Source organism: Ornithorhynchus anatinus, chromosome 20 (assembly GCF_004115215.2).
Source record: "Ornithorhynchus anatinus isolate Pmale09 chromosome 20, mOrnAna1.pri.v4, whole genome shotgun sequence".
In the NCBI taxonomy this organism is placed as follows: Eukaryota; Metazoa; Chordata; class Mammalia; order Monotremata; family Ornithorhynchidae; genus Ornithorhynchus; species Ornithorhynchus anatinus.
Window position 1 is genome coordinate 1,517,865 of NC_041747.1, and position 16,754 is coordinate 1,534,618.

The following is a 16,754-nucleotide window of genomic DNA, read 5'->3' on the forward strand; positions in this document are numbered from 1 at the left end:
AGCCCTTGCTCCGCATTAAACACTTAATAGGAAACAAACACCGTATTAAGCATGGGGGAAAAACCAATCCAACTAGACAATAGTCCCTGTACCAAATGGGTTTCCCGAAGGCAGAACAGTATCCAATCCCCCTTTTACAAATGAGGAAACTGACCTACAGAGAAGTTAAGTGATTTACCCAAGGTCGCACAGCAGGGTAGGGACAGAGCTGGGATTAAAGTAATAATAATACCAAAAATGATGCTAATAACAATTGTGGTATTTAAGTGCTTACTATGTGCCATAGATCTAAGATATTCAAAGTCCCCCATAGATGTATTCAAATCCCACATGAAGCTCACAGTTCTAAGTAGGAGGGAGGGCTGGGATTGAATCCCCGTTCTGCAGATGAGGGAACTGAGGCACAGAGAAGTGAAGTGACTTACCCAAGCGGGTAAGTGGTGGAGCGACGATTAGAAGCCAGGTCCTCCCAGGTCCAGGCTCTAACCACTAGACCCAGCTGCTTCCAAACGATTCACTGAGCCGTAGCCATGTTGGTCTAGCACGCACCCTTGACACTTAGGTATTTTAATCCTAGTCTCAACACTTAGCTCATATCCCGGCCCTGCCACTTGTCAGCTGTGCGACTGTGGGCAAGTCACTGAACTTCTCTCATCTCTGAAATGGGGATCAACTGTGAGCCTCACGTGGGACAACCTGATGACCCTGTATCTCCCCCAGCGCTCAGAACAGTGCTCTGCACATAGTAAGCGCTTAACAAATACCAACATTATGATTATTATATCTTCATTACCCTTATTTTGTTAATGAGATGCACATCACCTTGATTCTATTTATTTGCTCTTGTTTTAATGCGATGTCCTTCCCCTTGATTCTATTTATTGCCATTGTTCTTGTCTGTCTTCCCCGATTAGACCGTGAGCCCGTCAAAGGGCAGGGACTGTCTCTGTTACCGATTTGCACATTCCAAGCGCTTAGTACAGTGCTCTGCACAGAGTAAGCGCTCAATAAATACCACTGAATGAATTATTATACGCATATTTATGTCTATTCACTGGTCTTTTTCAGCTGTTTCTTCCTGGCCTTATCGGTGCAATCACCTAGTAGCAGTAAGGGTAAGCACTTGGGAAAATACAAAAGGCAACCAAGCCACACCCAGCCCGAGGCCCTGTGTCCCACTGGGGGGACCCCAGGCCTGGTTTTTCACAGTGAGGAGACCGGGGAATGGCCGGCAGAGGTACCTGGGTCCTGGTCACTGTGGGCAGGTTCTCCAGTTTGAATCTCAGAGGGGCCTCGGAGCTGGTGCCAGAACTCGGGTGCTACTCTATTCTCCAACTGGGTTGGGCCGGTCCATTCTCCTGCACCCTCTTCTCGGGGAGACCAGCCAGCTGGCACTGCTGCACTCCCCCCAGGTCTCCTACCCCACAGGCTTTGGGGAAGCCCCACAAAAAGACTGGAGTCAGCTTTCTCCCCCAGCTGTAAAGTGAGTTGAGGGGGGGGGGGGGGTGTTTCGGTTATCTAGTATCAGCCCTGGAATGTTCTACTGGCCAAGCTCAGCCGGAGGAGGAGGGCTTTTCCATTTCAAAGCACACAGCCCGCTGAGAGTGAAGCAGGGGGCTGGGGCCCTATCTGCCCTTTCTCTGGGAACGGAGGCTCCCTCTGTCACTGCCAATCAGGGCTATGTACTGAGTGTCTGCAGTAGGCAGAGCATCCTAGTCAGCACACGGGAGAATGAAGGATGGGTAGGATAATAATGTTGGTATTTGTTAAGCGCTTACTATGTGCAGAGCACCGTTCTAAGCGCTGGGGGTGATACAGGGGAATCAGGTTGTCCCACGTGAGGCTCAAAGTTAATCCCCATTTTACAGATGAGGTCACCGAGGCACAGAGAAGCGAAGTGACTCGCCCACAGCCACACAGCTGACAAGCGGCAGAGCGGGGAGTCGAACCCATGACCTCTGACTCCCAAGCCCAGGCTCTTGCCACTGAGCCACGCTGCTTCCCATGACGCTTCCTCCGTAAAACCGCCTTTGGAGGTCCTGAGCAGCTCCTCGAGTGGGCTAAGTGACAAGGACGTTTCAGGGTTTACCGAACTGATGCCAAGCACCACGGTCCCGGAGCTGGCACTCTCCAGCTGAGGCTTTTCCTTTCACTCAAACCTGCCGGGTCCAGAGAGCGACTGGGCGCTCATTTGCTTCTCAAGGTTAAAGAAAACAGTCTTTGCAGGCTTCAGAGTGGGGAGACTCAGGGCTCAGCAAGCTACTTTGAGGTCACGGGTTCTGATCCCAGCTCCGCCACCTGTCGGCCGCGTGACCCTGGACAAGTCACTTCACTTCTCTGTGCCTCAGTTCCCTCATCTGTAAAACGGGGATTTAGACTGAGAGCCTCACGTGGGACAACCTGATGACCCGGTTTCTCCCCCAGCGCTTAGAACGGTGCTCGGCACATAGTAAGCGCTTAACAAATACCAGCATTATTACTTTCCCCAGCTGTAAAATGGGTCGTCGGTAGTTGTTGACATGGGGTTGCCAGAGGAGGTGATTCGGAGGCAGAGAGGGGTCAAGGGCTCATTTTTCTTTTTTTTAAATGGTATTTATCAAGCGCTTACTCTGAGCCTGGTCCTGTGCTAAGCCCTGGGGTAGATAACGACCTAATCGGGTGAGCTTCTGTGCCCGGAACGCTGCTCTACACCCATTTGAGCTCCAGGGTTTACTCGGGTCACAGTTCTAAGAGTACTTCCTTGTTGAAAATAATCACAGTGACACTGCCGGCCACCAAGGGCCTCAGAAGACTTTCTGCTTTTCAGTTGTCACTAATCTGCACGAACTTGTGCGTTCTGTGTTTGTGAATTTTAGAAGTGCACAAGGCTAGAGGTCCCACAGATACTTGGCTCCTTGGACCTTTGCCCTTGTGCTTCATATTCTCCTAGGGAGGCAGCGGGGCCTGGATGGAAAAAGCTCCAGCCTGGGAACCAGGAGACCTGGGTTCTAATCTCAGCTCTGGTCATTCATTCATTCATTCAATCGTATTTATAGAGCGCTTACTGTGTGCAGAGCACTGTACTAAGTGCTTGGATTGTACCTTGGATTGGATTGGGAAGCAGCGTGGCTCAGTGGAAAAGAGCCTGGACTTCGGAGTCAGAGGTCATGAGTTCGACTCCCGGCTCTGCCACTTGTCAGCTGTGTGACTGTGGGCAAGTCACTTCACTTCTCTGTGCCTCAGTTACCTCATCTGTAAAATGGGGATTAACTGCGAGCCCCACGTGGGACAACCTGATTCCCCTCTGTCTACCCCAGCGCTTAGAACAGTGCTCTGCACATAGTAAGTGCTTAACAAATACCAACATTATTATTATTATTATTACCTGGCCTGCTGATCTCTAACAACCTCTCTGTTTCCCCATCTGTCAAATGGAGATAAGAAACCTCGCCTCCCTCCCTTTGACTCTGTCCTCTAACTACCTCAGCTCTCGGCACAGCGTGTGGCACAGAGTAACCATGTGGGCGGAGAACGTTTCTACTACCTCTGTTCTATTATCCCAAGTGCTTAGCAGAGGGCTCTGCTCAAAGAAAGCTGTCAAATACCATTGACAGATTGACACCTCGATCTCGTCTATCTCGCCACGGACCTCTCGCCCACATCCTGCCTCTGCCCTGGAACACTTTTCCTCTTCATATCCGACAGACGATTACTCTCTCCCCCTTCAGAGTCTCCCGAAGGCACATCTCCTCCAAGAGGCCTTCCCCGATTAAGGCCTCATTTCCTCTTTTCCCACTCCCTCCGCATCGCCCTGATTTGCCCCCTTCAGTCATCCCTCCTTCGACCTCCAGCACTTAGGTACATATCCGTAATGTATTTTTTTATATTGCTGTCTCCCCCCTAGACTGAGCACTCCTGGGCAGGGAATTTTGTCCAAATCTATTGTATTGTACGCTCCCAGGTGCGTAGTACAGTACCCTGCATGTAGTAAGCGCTCAATAAATACGATCGACTGATGGGAAGCACTTAAGGTCAGAGTCAGAGGTCATGGGTTCGACTCCCGGCTCTGCCACTTGTCAGCTGTGTGACTGTGGGCAAGTCACTTCTCGGGGCCTCAGTTACCTCAATTGTAAAATGGGGATTAACTGTGAGCCTCACGTGGGACAACCTGATGACCCTGTATCCGCCCCAGCGCTTAGAACAGTGCTCTCTCTGCACATAGTAAGCGCTTAACAAATACCGACATTATTATTAAATCTCATTATGGATAAGTGTTACCCCTGCCCCCGCCGGAGATGCTCGCTGCTGGGGCCGGCCAGGCCCAACCAGAATTTGAGGTTGGATTTCCCTTCCTCTCTCCTGGCCAGGGCCTATCCGGTGAGTCGATCTATTGGGGCAACGGGGGTCCCGGGCAGCCAGAGACAGCCCCAAGGGGAGAGAGCTTAGTCCTGCAGTGTCTCTCGGCCCAGATGCTGCGTAAGGAATACTCGGGGGAGGTGAGAAAAGCACTTAAGTGAAAGAAAATCTCTGGGCATCTCGGGCTGAGCGCGCCCCATCCGGGCCAAGTCTCGGTCCCTGATTGACAGTCAAAAGCGGGGAAAAGGATCCAGGGTCCCAACAAGGCTTTCTTGTTGATTTAAACTGAGTTTAAATACCGAGAAGAAGCCAAGTGTAACTGGGAAACCAGATAATGCTTTTCATGAAGCTTAAAAGTCTCCTTTCTCTCCTACCGGACACTCGGGCCGCTGACACGAGTGTTCAGTTGACCACCGTCCACACCACATCGAAGCTTAGAATGTCAATCCTCTTGAGTGACGGAGATGAAGTTGGGTTTGTTTTTTTTTTAAGGTGAGACAGTCCAGACAATTTTCTACACGATGGAGAGCCACCATTTTGGCACAAAGTAACATTCACTCCCACTCTGTCCAAACAGAGAAGCAGCGGGGCCTAGTTGAAAGAGCACGGGCCTGGGAATGAATCTAGGTTCTCATCCCGGCTTCACCACTTGCCTACTGGCCAACCTTGGGCAAGTCACAACTTCCCTGGGCCTCGGTTTCCTCACTGGTAAAATGGGGATTCAATACCTGTTCTCCCTCCCTATTAGACTGGAAGCCCAATGAGGGGCAGGGATTGTGTCTGACCTGATTATCTTGTATCTATCCCAGAGCTGACTACAGGACTTGGCATAAAATAAGCGCTGACCAAATACTACGACTATTATCAACAACCCGCCGGCTCCCAGACGCAACCCCCAAGAGCAACGTGGGCTTCGCTTTGACTCTGGCCTGACCCTTGGAGGCCGCTGCCTCCTCGCTGGGCACCTCTGTTATACGGGGATAAAATACCTGTTTGTCTTTCCCCGTGACGCCTCTGTGGGATGGGGGCCCGTGTCCAAGCTGATTGCATTCTATCTACCCTAGTGCTCAGCACCGTGTACTAGGTGGTAAGCGCTTATGGTAAGTGGACCCTCACTGAAACCACCTGGAGCGGGCTGGGGCCCTTCACCACCGTCAAATGCAGTGCCCAGATGGACCACCCAGAAAAGCTGGGAGCAAGGAGAAGCGGAGGTCGGGGGGCGTGGGGGGGAATTAATGCTTGCGCTGCTGGGGAGAGGGAGGGAGGGAGGGAAGAAGGCGGGTGGATGGGCAGCCCGGGTTCCCTTACATCATCTCCGTGCAAACGTTTCCAAAGCAAAGAGAATATGGCCAGAGGAATACAGAAATGAAGCAGAACGCGAGGCTCCCAAAGTGCAGTATGTCCTTGCTTCCCCAGCTAAAGTAAGTTATCCCTCACAGAGAGCACTGTTTCCCAACCTCCTTGGCCAGCAACAGCCTCTGATGCAGTGAACATTAGTCCAAATACAGAACTTGACATCAGGATACACACCGCTTCGAGGCCGAAAACTGTCATTCGCCCCCTCCCCCAAACCCCGGAGCACCGAGGATCCCCCCGAAACTTTCCCTCCGAACCTGGCCCACGAGCGGGGCGACTGTGGAAATCCTCACAGCCGTCAGCCGCCGATAACCGGAGACTCTCCTTCCCTGACCAGTTGCAGCCTTCCCGGGGCCAGTATGGTGCGGGTTTTACCTCCACAGAAGCGTCACGCCCGCGGGCTGCCCTGTCCCCTTTCCCGGTATCCACACCCGACGGCAACCGCAATCCAACTGGATTTTGTCTGACCTCTTTCCGTTGCTGTCCCGCAGCGCAGCTCTCCCCAGCTCCCGGGACTTGGTTTCCAGCTCCTGAACCTGCTCCAGCAGAGTTTTGCGGTAGGTGTGTTTGGCCCTGGATCGCGAGGGAAAGAAAGAGCGGTAAGACGACAGCACGTGACTATTTGTTCGGCAGATGACAAGAATAACTGTGTTTGTTAAGCGCTTACTAAGTGTCAGACACTGTGTGAAGCGCCGGAGTAGATATAAGATCATCAGGTACCAACATGGGCCTCACAGTCTAAGTAGGAAGGCCAACAGGCATTGAATCCCCATTTGGCAGATGAGGGAATTGAGGCCCAAGGTCACAGAGCAGATGAGTGGAGGAGCCTGGATTAGAACCCAGGTCCTCTGACTCCCAGGCCCGTGCTCTATCCTCTAGGTCATATTGCTTCTAGGCCCCATCAGAGTCTCCCCAGCCCCTTGCCGAGGGCTGCAGGGAGCTCCCGAAATAATGGGGCACTGCGATCCCCTGGCTGGCTGACGATGAGGTCCCTTCCAAATCAGCAGAGGAGAGGGCTGTGCCAAAAAACCCCCTGACGTTTTTCGCTCAGACCAATAGTTCCATTCCCACTCCAGACGTTCTGAGTAGAAACCAGCGACTCTCTCCTCTCAAGGTCCCTCCCATACCCACAGTTTTTCACCACAGACCCATTGTTTTCTTGACCAGTGTCGGGCGGTCCCAGGAAAGCCCCTATTTCTACATTAAATGACCAGCTGGTGAGAGGTAGGGGACGGGACCCCTCCCCGGCTCCTAACTCTGGCCGGATCCTGTCCTCCTGTGAACCGTGGCTCGGCCGCAGGGCAGTCCACTGAGATGGCCCCGTGTGACCCTCTTCGCTCAAGGCCGCCCCAATTCCACTTACGCTCTCCAGGCCACGTCTTCGATCAGGCAGGTCATGGGCACCAGCAACAGACCCAGCCAGAAGTGTCCACATTGCAACACCATTCGAGCCTGCAAAAAAGACGAGAAACCCTGAGTCAAGGCCAATTTTCCCCGGGCCACCAAGGCCCCACCCCCTTCCTATACCCACGGACAGAACGCCCAAGCAGCCACATCCCACACCCTCCCCAGCAGCTGCCCGCTTCTCCATAAATCCATGAAGCGGCCGACGGAAAAGTGGCCCAACGATTCCACTTCCCCTTGTAAATGATGGAACGGTGACGGCGCGGACTTCTGCAATTTACCAAGAATTACTTTTACCTGCAAGATTTCTACAACTGCTTGAAATCATGAGGGGAAGAAGCTTCTGGGACCATCTCATTTGCTGTTTCTCTCGGGTACCTCCATGGGGAGAGGTAAGCCATGCAGGAAAAGTGAAAAGTGGTAGCTTCTTGTCCTCCAAGTAATTTTTTCACTTTTTTTTAAAAAAAAAAAAACCAAACAATTCTGCCTCCATTTATGCTCTTTTTGGCCCAGCTGGAGAAGCTTGCACCAGGGCCGACTCTAATCATCAACAGCAGCAGAAGCCCTTAGGAACCCATCTACTGGACTGTAAGCTCCTCAGGGAAAGAAATTGTGTCTTCTCACTCTATTATACTCTCCCAAGCGCTCAGGACACTGCTCTCTGCCCACAGCGGGGGTTGAGTGAATCCCACCGAAGGAGTGAGAAAGCTGGAGTCCACACTATTTCTATTCCAGCCTCGGTGGTGAGCTCCAGAGGTAAAATCTGGGCAAATTTTCTCACCTTTTCTAAGCCGGTGGAGATTGGGAAACGGTCTACCCTAGACACAGAAGCAGCAGGTCTATCAGATAGAGCCCGGGCCTGGGAATCAGAAGGACCTGGATTCTAATCCTGGCTTTACCACTTGTCTGTTGTGTAATGTTGGACAAGTCACAACTTCTCTGTGCCTCAGTTACCTCGTCTGTACGATGGGGATTAAGACCGTGAGCCCATGTGGGACATGCAATCTTCAACCCGATTATTTTGTATCTACTCTAGCACTTAACAGAATGCCTGGCACATAGTAAGCACGTAAATATCATAAACGGTAGGGAGGAGGAGGGCGGGGAGGGTGATGGTCCTGTAAGCTTCTTACAGCCGTGAATTTTGGTTCAGACAGAGTTCTCAACTGAAGTAGAATATGGACCCAAAGCGTCCGAGGCCTCAGTGTTTGTTTTCTGGTCACCTGCACTCCCGGGACTGGCTGCCAGGAGTAGCGCGCTGTTTGGAGCGTTTGGAGAGGCTGGATAAGCCTTTCCCAAGTTGTTACTCAACGATCGAGGCCCGGCTTGGCTGCTCCAGTTTGCTTTTCAGCTTTCTTGGGGTTTTTCAACTTGGGCAAGAAGACCGTTGGAAACGTGCGGCCCACCCCGGAGTTAAAAGGAAATTCTTTCCCGGAGTTGAAAATTTGACAATTCCCTTATAAATAACATGTGGGGCCCAGCATGCGTGAGGAGAGGAGAACTACCCCGGTCCTCGGCCCCACCCTGCCTTCGAAGGGCCCGGCCAACCTCGGCCACCTTCTCCCCTGACCTCCTCCCCACACACGCTCCCCCGAGGGCCCTGGGACCGGGAGAAGCAGAGAGAGCCACGTCCGAGGTGGGTGGCTGGGGGCTCTGGGGCTCGGCATCCATCCGCAGGACCTCGGGCCCTGTCCTCGCCGGGGCTGACGCCACCTCGATGCTGAGGTGCGAAATAACTGTGCACGGTAGTCATCTCCGGGCTTGTTAAACAAAACAAACTCTCAGAGCCGAGGGGTCGGCGGAGCGGGAAGGCGGGAGCAGCTTGTTTCCTTCTGTGACCGGAGTCATTCATCACTTCGCTGTCGTCTCACTCTGGAGAAGAACCGCCCTCCGGGCCTCTCGAGCCATTCAGCAGAGGAAGCTAGTCCTCAGAGCTCTCGGGTGGGCAGGGTCCCGCCCTGCCGCCCACTGCGAGTGCGGGCCCCGGATGGACAGTGGATGGCGGCTCCGCCTGGGACACGTGTTGGGGGCTGGGCTTGCGGGGAGGGGTGCAGGAGGGCTATGGTGCGCCATAATAACTGTGGTATTTAAGTGCTTACTATGTGCCAGGCACTGTACTAAGCGCTGGGGTAGATACAAGCTAATTAGGTTGGACTCGGTCCCCGTCCCACATGAGGTTCCCAGTCTTAATCCCCATTTTTCCCACATGAAGTAACTGAGGCCCAGAGAAGTGAAGTGAATTTGCCCAGGGTCGTGCTGCAGACAAATGGTGGAGCCGGGATCGGAACCCAGGTCCCTGTGACTCCCAAGTCTGTGCTCTACCCAGTAAGCCACGCTGCTTCGCGCTCCTTCTTTAGAGACAGCGGCCCCTTCCAGCACAACCCTTTACATCCCTGCCAGTGCAGGCGTAACCCTTCCGGAGCACAGAAGTAATATCCAAGCAAGGCTCGGATAAAGCCCTGGGCTCCCGTTACGTGTAACCCCAGGGAATAGTCCAGGGTGACTTAGGAAATGTCTCATTTCCAGAAAGAGAAAACCCTGAAACCCGAGAACAGACTTGGGACGTTTCTTCTTCCGGCTATTGCGCTGCTGTGCTCTGCTTGGGGAAGCTCCAGGCAAGACCCCCCCCCCCAAGCACAGCAGGCCCTTCGACACCAGGCTGAGCACACCTTCGGACACCGAACACGCCCTCTGACAGACTCCCCCCCCCCCCATCCTCTTCGGACACGGAACGGCTTCGGCTGAGAAGCGGCTTGGTCGGCACGTGAGTGGCCTCCTTGGCTCCAGCCTGTCGCCCTGGCTCACCTGTCACAGCAGCTGGCCACACCACCCCCCGGAGGCTCCCCAGGCCTGCTCCGGAGCAGCAGGGAGACGGAGGGGAAAGGGCCCCAGCTGTCTGTCTCCTTCAGCCCGGCCAGCTGCAAGTGAAACAACAGCAACGGCAGTCGCCACCCCGGCTCCCGGCCCGTTGCGGAGAAGGTGGGATTTCCGGACGGCTTCGCGCCCTCCTGAGCTCGCCCCCTCCCATATCCTCTCCTGCTCTCGGCGCCTCCAGGCACGCTGCAACCGGTCCTCCCGACTGTGGCCCAGACCCGAAGGCCCAGGGGTCGTCTCCTTCCAGCGCTGGGCCCAAAAGGAAGGGGGAACGGAGAGAGGCGGAAGGCGAGAGACGAGAAAGAAGTCCGGCCTGTTTGGCGGGGGTCGGGGCGAGTCGAGAAGATTCGACTCCTCACAGGCCGGCCTTAGAGCCCGACGTGGCCGGTTCCAACCGGTCGGCTGCCCCGGAGCGGGTGCCGAGCCCCAGCCCCGATGCCGCGGCCCCCAAGTCCTCGCGGAACCTGCCACCGAGGAGAACTCGCGCTTCGGCTCTCGTCGCCCCACTCTCTCTGCCGGGTGGGCTCCGGGGTCAGACCGACACTCCCCAGCCCCTCGCCAAAGAGCGTTCGTTCACACTTCGGCGGACCGGATCGGGCTGGCTTCCCCGTGCGGTCATCGTGACGACTTCCTCGCCGCCGCCATCCGTTCCGTTATCACCCTGCCGACCCCTGCCCTTTCCCGGGCTCTCTAAGCCGCAGACCATCCAAGAATTCTTTCCTAACTTCAACGAGGCGGCCCAGGGGAACGCACTGACACCCCTCTCGGCTGTCCGCCGGGCCCCGTCACCCAACTAAGCAAACACAGCTTCCTGCTCCGTCAATCAACAACTTGGACTTTTCTGGCCAATAGAAAGGACGGAGGCTAACAGTCTTTGAGCGTTCTTTGATTTCATGGTTCCCCGTGGCCATTTAAGCTCCTGTCCCAAGTCTCGTTTGCTGCTGGGCCTCAGACACAGAAACACGCCGCCCTTTTGGCATTTCCCCAGAGGGCTCCGGGGGGGTCCCAAAACAACAAGGAGAAAATTCCCGGGATCGGCAGCAGGGGCTCTCAGGGATCGCAAGCCTCCAAGTGAAGTGGGGAGAAATCAGATGAGAAAATATCCACACGAGCCCCAGAATGGCATCTCACGTTCCCCCGGACATCGCTCCCGCGCCAGCTTTCCCGCAGCCCTTCTGTTTCTGCGACCAAACTCTAGCCTTTCCTTGCCGGCGACCCTAAGCCGACCCCGACCGCCTCACCCGTTCTCCCAGGCCCGGACAGCGTCCCCACGAGAGCCGGCCCTCGGCCGATCCTCAGTAACGGGCGAAAAGTCCGGGTGATGAGTTACCTGCCGCCCGGCTCTCCCCTTCCATCCCAGGCAGCCGTAACTCAGCTTCAAGGCCCGGGTCCTCTTGGGCGTGAAAGTGAACCCCGCACTTGGGGAGATGAAATACGACCCACGTGTGGGGGTCGACTTACAGGGGCTGGGGGGGATCCATAACTCTGGAATTTCCTGGTTTGGGTCCGGAGAGTTTTCCAGATTTAATGTTTCACTAACCTCATTTTTTTTCATCAGCTAGCTGGGCTTTGGATTTGCTTTCCCCAAAGGCTTTGCTTGCATATTTCCAGGTTGCCTACCAGGCCACAAAGCTGTCCATTCCCCCTACTATCTACTGGTCCATCGCATTTCTTTACTGCTACCCTCCTGGATCTCCATCTTCTTGGATTCTGGAAAATGAATTCACTGGCTTTTGACTTCTTCTTCCAGACCACTGGGGAAAACGTGAAATGAAGCAGACCCTCGTGGCACGTTAGATATACCGTCCCTGACAATTTCCCTCTCAATATATCCTGCTTTACCTCTCAATCCTCTTCAGCGCACGCAAATGGGAATGTTCCACTAGGCTAGCTCCCATGACCAGCACATCCTATGCACTTTAGGTATCTAGCCTTCATCCTCAGCCTTTATCTACCCAAGTCCACTCAATTGGGCCTTCAATTGAGCTATTCCCTCCTGATATTTTCTTGCTACCACCTGTTATGTCCATGGTCTTCCTCTGGCTCCCCCTCTTTATAACTAATTTAGAACTGCCTGTCTCCCTTATCAATCACTTGGTGGGATTTGTGTGCTTACTGTGTGCGGAGCACTACCAAGCACTTGGGAGAATATAGTAATAATAATAATGTTGCTATTTTTTAAGCGCTTCCTATGTGCAGAGCACTGTTCTAAGCGCTGGGGTGGATACAGAGTAATCGGGTTGTCCCCCGCGGGGCTCACAGTCTTAATCCCCATTTTACAGATGAGGTAACTGAGGCCCAGAGAAGTGAAGCGACTTGCCCACAGTCACACAGTTGACAAGTGGCTGAGCCGGGATTTGAACCCATGACCTCTGACTCCACATCTGGTCCAAATGCTCCCTGCCACAACAAGCTTAAGGTCTAGAAGGGGAGGCAGACATTAATATAAATAATCTATAGTATTAATTCACAGACACGTACACAAACACGCAGGCACTTAGTAGATTTTTAAGCTCCTTGAGGGCAGGGACTGAATCATTTATTTCTGCTCTACTCCTTCAGATGGTGTTTTGCACAAAGGAGTAGCCCAGCAAATATCATTGATTTTTTTCTCTCTCCTTCTCTCACCATTTCCTCCAGCCACATGCCTCAGATCCAGTTCGATGCAGTAATGCCTGCTCTCACATCAGGTGACTGAGGACTCCGTGGGCATTAATTAGATGGCATTTGCCCCGGTACTTTGCTGGAACAAAATAAATTCTTCAGGAAGCCACACGATACTTCTTTCTCTGCAAAGACTGGAGCCTCACAAACTCTTCTCCATTTCCCTGATTTCCTAACCGCAATTGTGACGGAGTGAATTCTTCTACTAATTCCTCAGGGGTTTGGGTGGCAATTTTTTAGACCCGATGATCGAACGTTTCATTTTCCCAACTCCTGCACTCCTTTCCGGAGATTTGCCCTCCGTCACGGTACGGTAACGAGGGTCTGCGGTGGATGAGAGCATCTGGTGCTTTATTTTTCTTGTCGGAGTTCATAAATGCCGCCATTATCAAATGTTCAATTTGTTTATCTATTCTCCAGGAGACTTGCTTTCTCCCTAGACCTTTTCAGCCTCAAGATGGTGTGCTTCTATGTGAGTGTGTGTGTGCATGCCTGATCTTATTGTCTAAAGAATCTTTATCAACAACTAACACCCCAGGCAGCAGTAGTTTAATTTTCATCTCTGACTCTCCCCTCCACTGAAGACTGAGTTGAATAACTGTAGTAATTCCAATCCGCCCCTCTCAGAAACACTCCCTCTTAGGGGTGGAAGAGTTTTCTTCCCTCTTCCTGGCTCAACTTGATTTTCCCTGAGCCACAGGCATGCAGCTGGAGGGGCAAATCATAATAATAATTATGATATCTGTTAAGCACTTACTATGTGCCAGGCACCGTACTAAGTGTTGGAGCATTCCCTCTGACAGACCCCACAGTCACTCAGGGAGAGGGCGGTAGGCGGGGGTGGGCATGCCGACCCCTGGCCCCAGCAAAGCCTCTGGTGGCCCAGCTCAGGAGAGCCAGGGCGGAATGGCCATGGGGTCTCTCTCTCAAACAGCAGGGAAAAAGGCCCAGCGGTCTCTAACTTTCATCCAGTCTACCTAGAATCAGGCTAAAATCCTTCATTTATTTGTGATGTTCTGTCGGTCCAACTGTCCATTTGGCTCCCCCAAATTATCTAAAATCACCTGGACTCTTCAGGCCTCCCCAGCCAGCTACTCCAAGACCGTGGAGCTGTCTGGATTCTGGCCTCCTCTGCTCCCCACTGTCTGTGCTGGCTCCCACGGGGGAGTCTGAAGAAGCTGTGGAGCAGTGGGTAAAGACACCCCAGGGAAACCTCAGAATTCGGCAAGAAAGAGATTAGGAAGGAAAGCGTCCCGAAAACGCCAGGGGAAGACCATCAAGAAATAGACCCAGGGCCGGAGGGATTCTTCCGGGCACGCAGTCAGCCTTCCGGGATACACACAAGGTACTCTCTAGGTCCTTCGGCTCTCAGTGGCCCACCCGGAGGAAAGCCGGCCCCGGGAAACCCCGGCCCCACTGGGCCCCACTCAATTCATGACCGTCTTGGGGCCTCGACAACACCAGGCTGGATACTGCCTTACTTCCTTCAGCTTCATTTTAGGGAGATTTACTGCGTTTGCTTTTAAGGGCCACCGGGAGACCATCCCTTTGGGGCCCCGATGTGTAGCTCCACTGAGGCCAATTTCCCAGAACTCTTCAGCGTGGGCTCAGCAGGCCTACGCCTACACCTCTGCAATGAATTACTTCCTCAGACACCCAGGCTAAAGCCTCCCCGAATCCCTCCCCGTAATCCCCACCATCTGTTCTGTGTCCAGGCCGGGGCCGACTCGGGGAGCGGGCTGGGCGCTGACGGCGGCGTTCCCTCAGATGAGCAAACACGCAAGCCCCGGGTCCGGCTGCCATGTGATTTCAGCTGAGAACGCCGGATGTAGGACGGGTTCTCCTCTGAGCCGTTGGCCGGGTAGAGGAAGCACCTGCTTAGAAACTGTCCAAAGCAAACGTGCTCAAAGCCTTGACTAGGACCGGGGGTGGACGGCGGGGCCGGGCGAGCTGGGGATCATTCCACTCATCGGGCTTTTCTTGGATAGGGGTGCGTGATCAACTGTAGAACCACTGACTTATTTGGACGACTCTGAATATATGTTGGGATCTGTTCCCCCTTTCCCCTCCGGAATGTAAACTCCCTGTGGGCAGAGAACCTGTCTTGGCCTTCTGCTGTATTATCCCAAACTCCTACTTTAATGCCCTGCATTCAGTGGATGCTCAATAAATACTGTTACTGTTAAAGACCTATTCCACCCTCTGAAGTCAACAGCCTTAATGTTGCTTTGCTTTCTGCCCTTTATTACCTGCTGATCTCTGGGTCCCTCTGCTAGCTGTCTCCGCTCCAGTTCAATGCCCGCCTGTGTCTAAACCAAAAGAAGAGTCGAGGGCAGCCAGCCAACAGTCACCCAACACACAAACTGAACCGCGTGTCCAAAACAAGAGAGAGGCGGATCCAAGTCCAGGGCTTCCGATATCAAGTTTTGACGTTATAGTAGAAAGGCCTGTTGGAAATACTTTATTTGCCCACTGAGGCCCTGAAGCTCCTCAGGCCACCTGGCCTACCCGCCTCCCAGTTTTCGCAGCTGTTACCGGACCTGAGGTGTGGTGGAAGGGCCTTTGGAAGCTGCTCGTTCCAGTCAGGGCATCTGGGCTCTAAGCTTGCTGTGGGCAGCGAATGTGTCCATCAACCTTGTTAGATTGTTACATTGTACTCTCCCAAGTGCTTAGTGCAGAGCCCTGCGCAGCGCAAGCGCTCAGTAAATACCACCGATTGATTGGGCTCATGCTTTCCTCCCGGTTGCCCGATGACAAAAGTTCGGAGGAGGATTCTTTTCCCAGCTTTCAGTTTGCTGAATAGATCGATACGGTGAAACAAACGGAAACGACCAATGCGAGCTTCCCTCAAAGACTAAAAGGAAGAGGATGCAGTTTAAACCACCCCTTCCTCCCCCACCCCGCCTCAGCCAAGTGGCGGGGGAAATAAGCAGGGAGCTGGTGAGGGAACAGAGGCCTTCTCAGGTCCCCATTCAGGCTGCTGAGGACGGCCAATGCCCTCGATCCCCTCGGAATCTTGGATGGCAGTCCGGGCTCGGAACGACCCTTTCACTCGGTGCTCGGCCCAGCGATGGGGAACTTAATTGATTCCATCAGTCGACGGATCAAATCCAGAGAGCCAAGTAGTGCTTCTGGGACTCCGGGTCACCGTTTCCAGAATAACTCCCAAGGCAGGCCACCAGAAGAACACACATGTCAACTCTGCTATCCAACTTCTTCCTTAAGACGAGCAGGGGCTACTCCACAAATGCCAGAAAGGAAGGGGAGGGGAGGTCTGAAGGACTCACCACCATATCCAAGAGTTTTCTCTGGGAATATCATGTTTCCCTCCAGAGGAAACAGTCCAGAACATTTATGTCTTTAAACCCCCAAAAACCAGATCGCTGGAATCCAGACTCTCAGACAGAAAGGGGGGAACAATACTCAGTAATATCGCAATAGCAGAGGAGAGTGCCGTCCTCCCCCAGGAGACCTGAGACAGGCTATCAGCAGGAAGGGAAGAATGGCATCAACACAAATGGCTCCAACGAAACATTTCAGACACAGCTGCCATCTTTCTCTAGGATCCTGAACCAGTCTTGGATGGAAGCAGCGTGGCTCAGTGGAAAGAGCTCGGACTTGGGAGTCAGAGGTCATGGGTTCGAACCCCGGCTCTGCCACTCGTCAGCTGTGCGACTGTGGGCAGGTCACTTCGCTTCTCTGTGCCTCAGTGACCTCATCTGTAAAATGGGGATGAAGACTGTGAGCCTCGCGTGGGATAACCAGATGACCCTGAATCTATCCCAGCGCTTAGAACAGTGCTCTGCACATAGTAAGCGCTTAATAAATACCAACATTAAGATGGCCTGACAGAGCAGACCACCAGGGCGCCTCTAAGCAGAAAGCCTTGTCACTGCTGGGAGACTCCAGGGCCTAGTGGATAGAGCAGGGCCTGGGAGTCAGAAGGACCTGGGTTCTAATCCAGCTCTGCCGCTTGCCCGCTGTGTGATCTTGGAAAGTCACTTCACTTCTCTGGGCTTCAGTTACCTCCTCTGTAAAATGGGGATTAAGACTGAGCCCCATGTGGGACATGGACTGTGTCCAACACGATTAGCTTGTATCTACTCCAGTGTTTAGCACAG

The 16,754-nt window shown here is 53.5% G+C and overlaps 1 protein-coding gene across 3 annotated transcripts in view; it reads right to left on the bottom strand.

Annotated features, from left to right (window-relative positions):
• Positions 1-16,754, bottom strand: part of ATP8A2 (ATPase phospholipid transporting 8A2) — a 301,962-nt gene that overhangs the window by 3,416 nt on the left and 281,792 nt on the right. For all 3 annotated transcript variants that reach the window (XM_029048279.1, XM_029048280.2, XM_029048281.1), the window contains 2 exons: positions 7,055-7,143; positions 6,160-6,264 (listed from right to left, as the gene is read on the bottom strand). In XM_029048279.1, the coding sequence (XP_028904112.1) occupies positions 6,160-6,264; positions 7,055-7,143 (194 nt within the window). The remainder of the gene's footprint in view (positions 1-6,159; positions 6,265-7,054; positions 7,144-16,754) is intronic.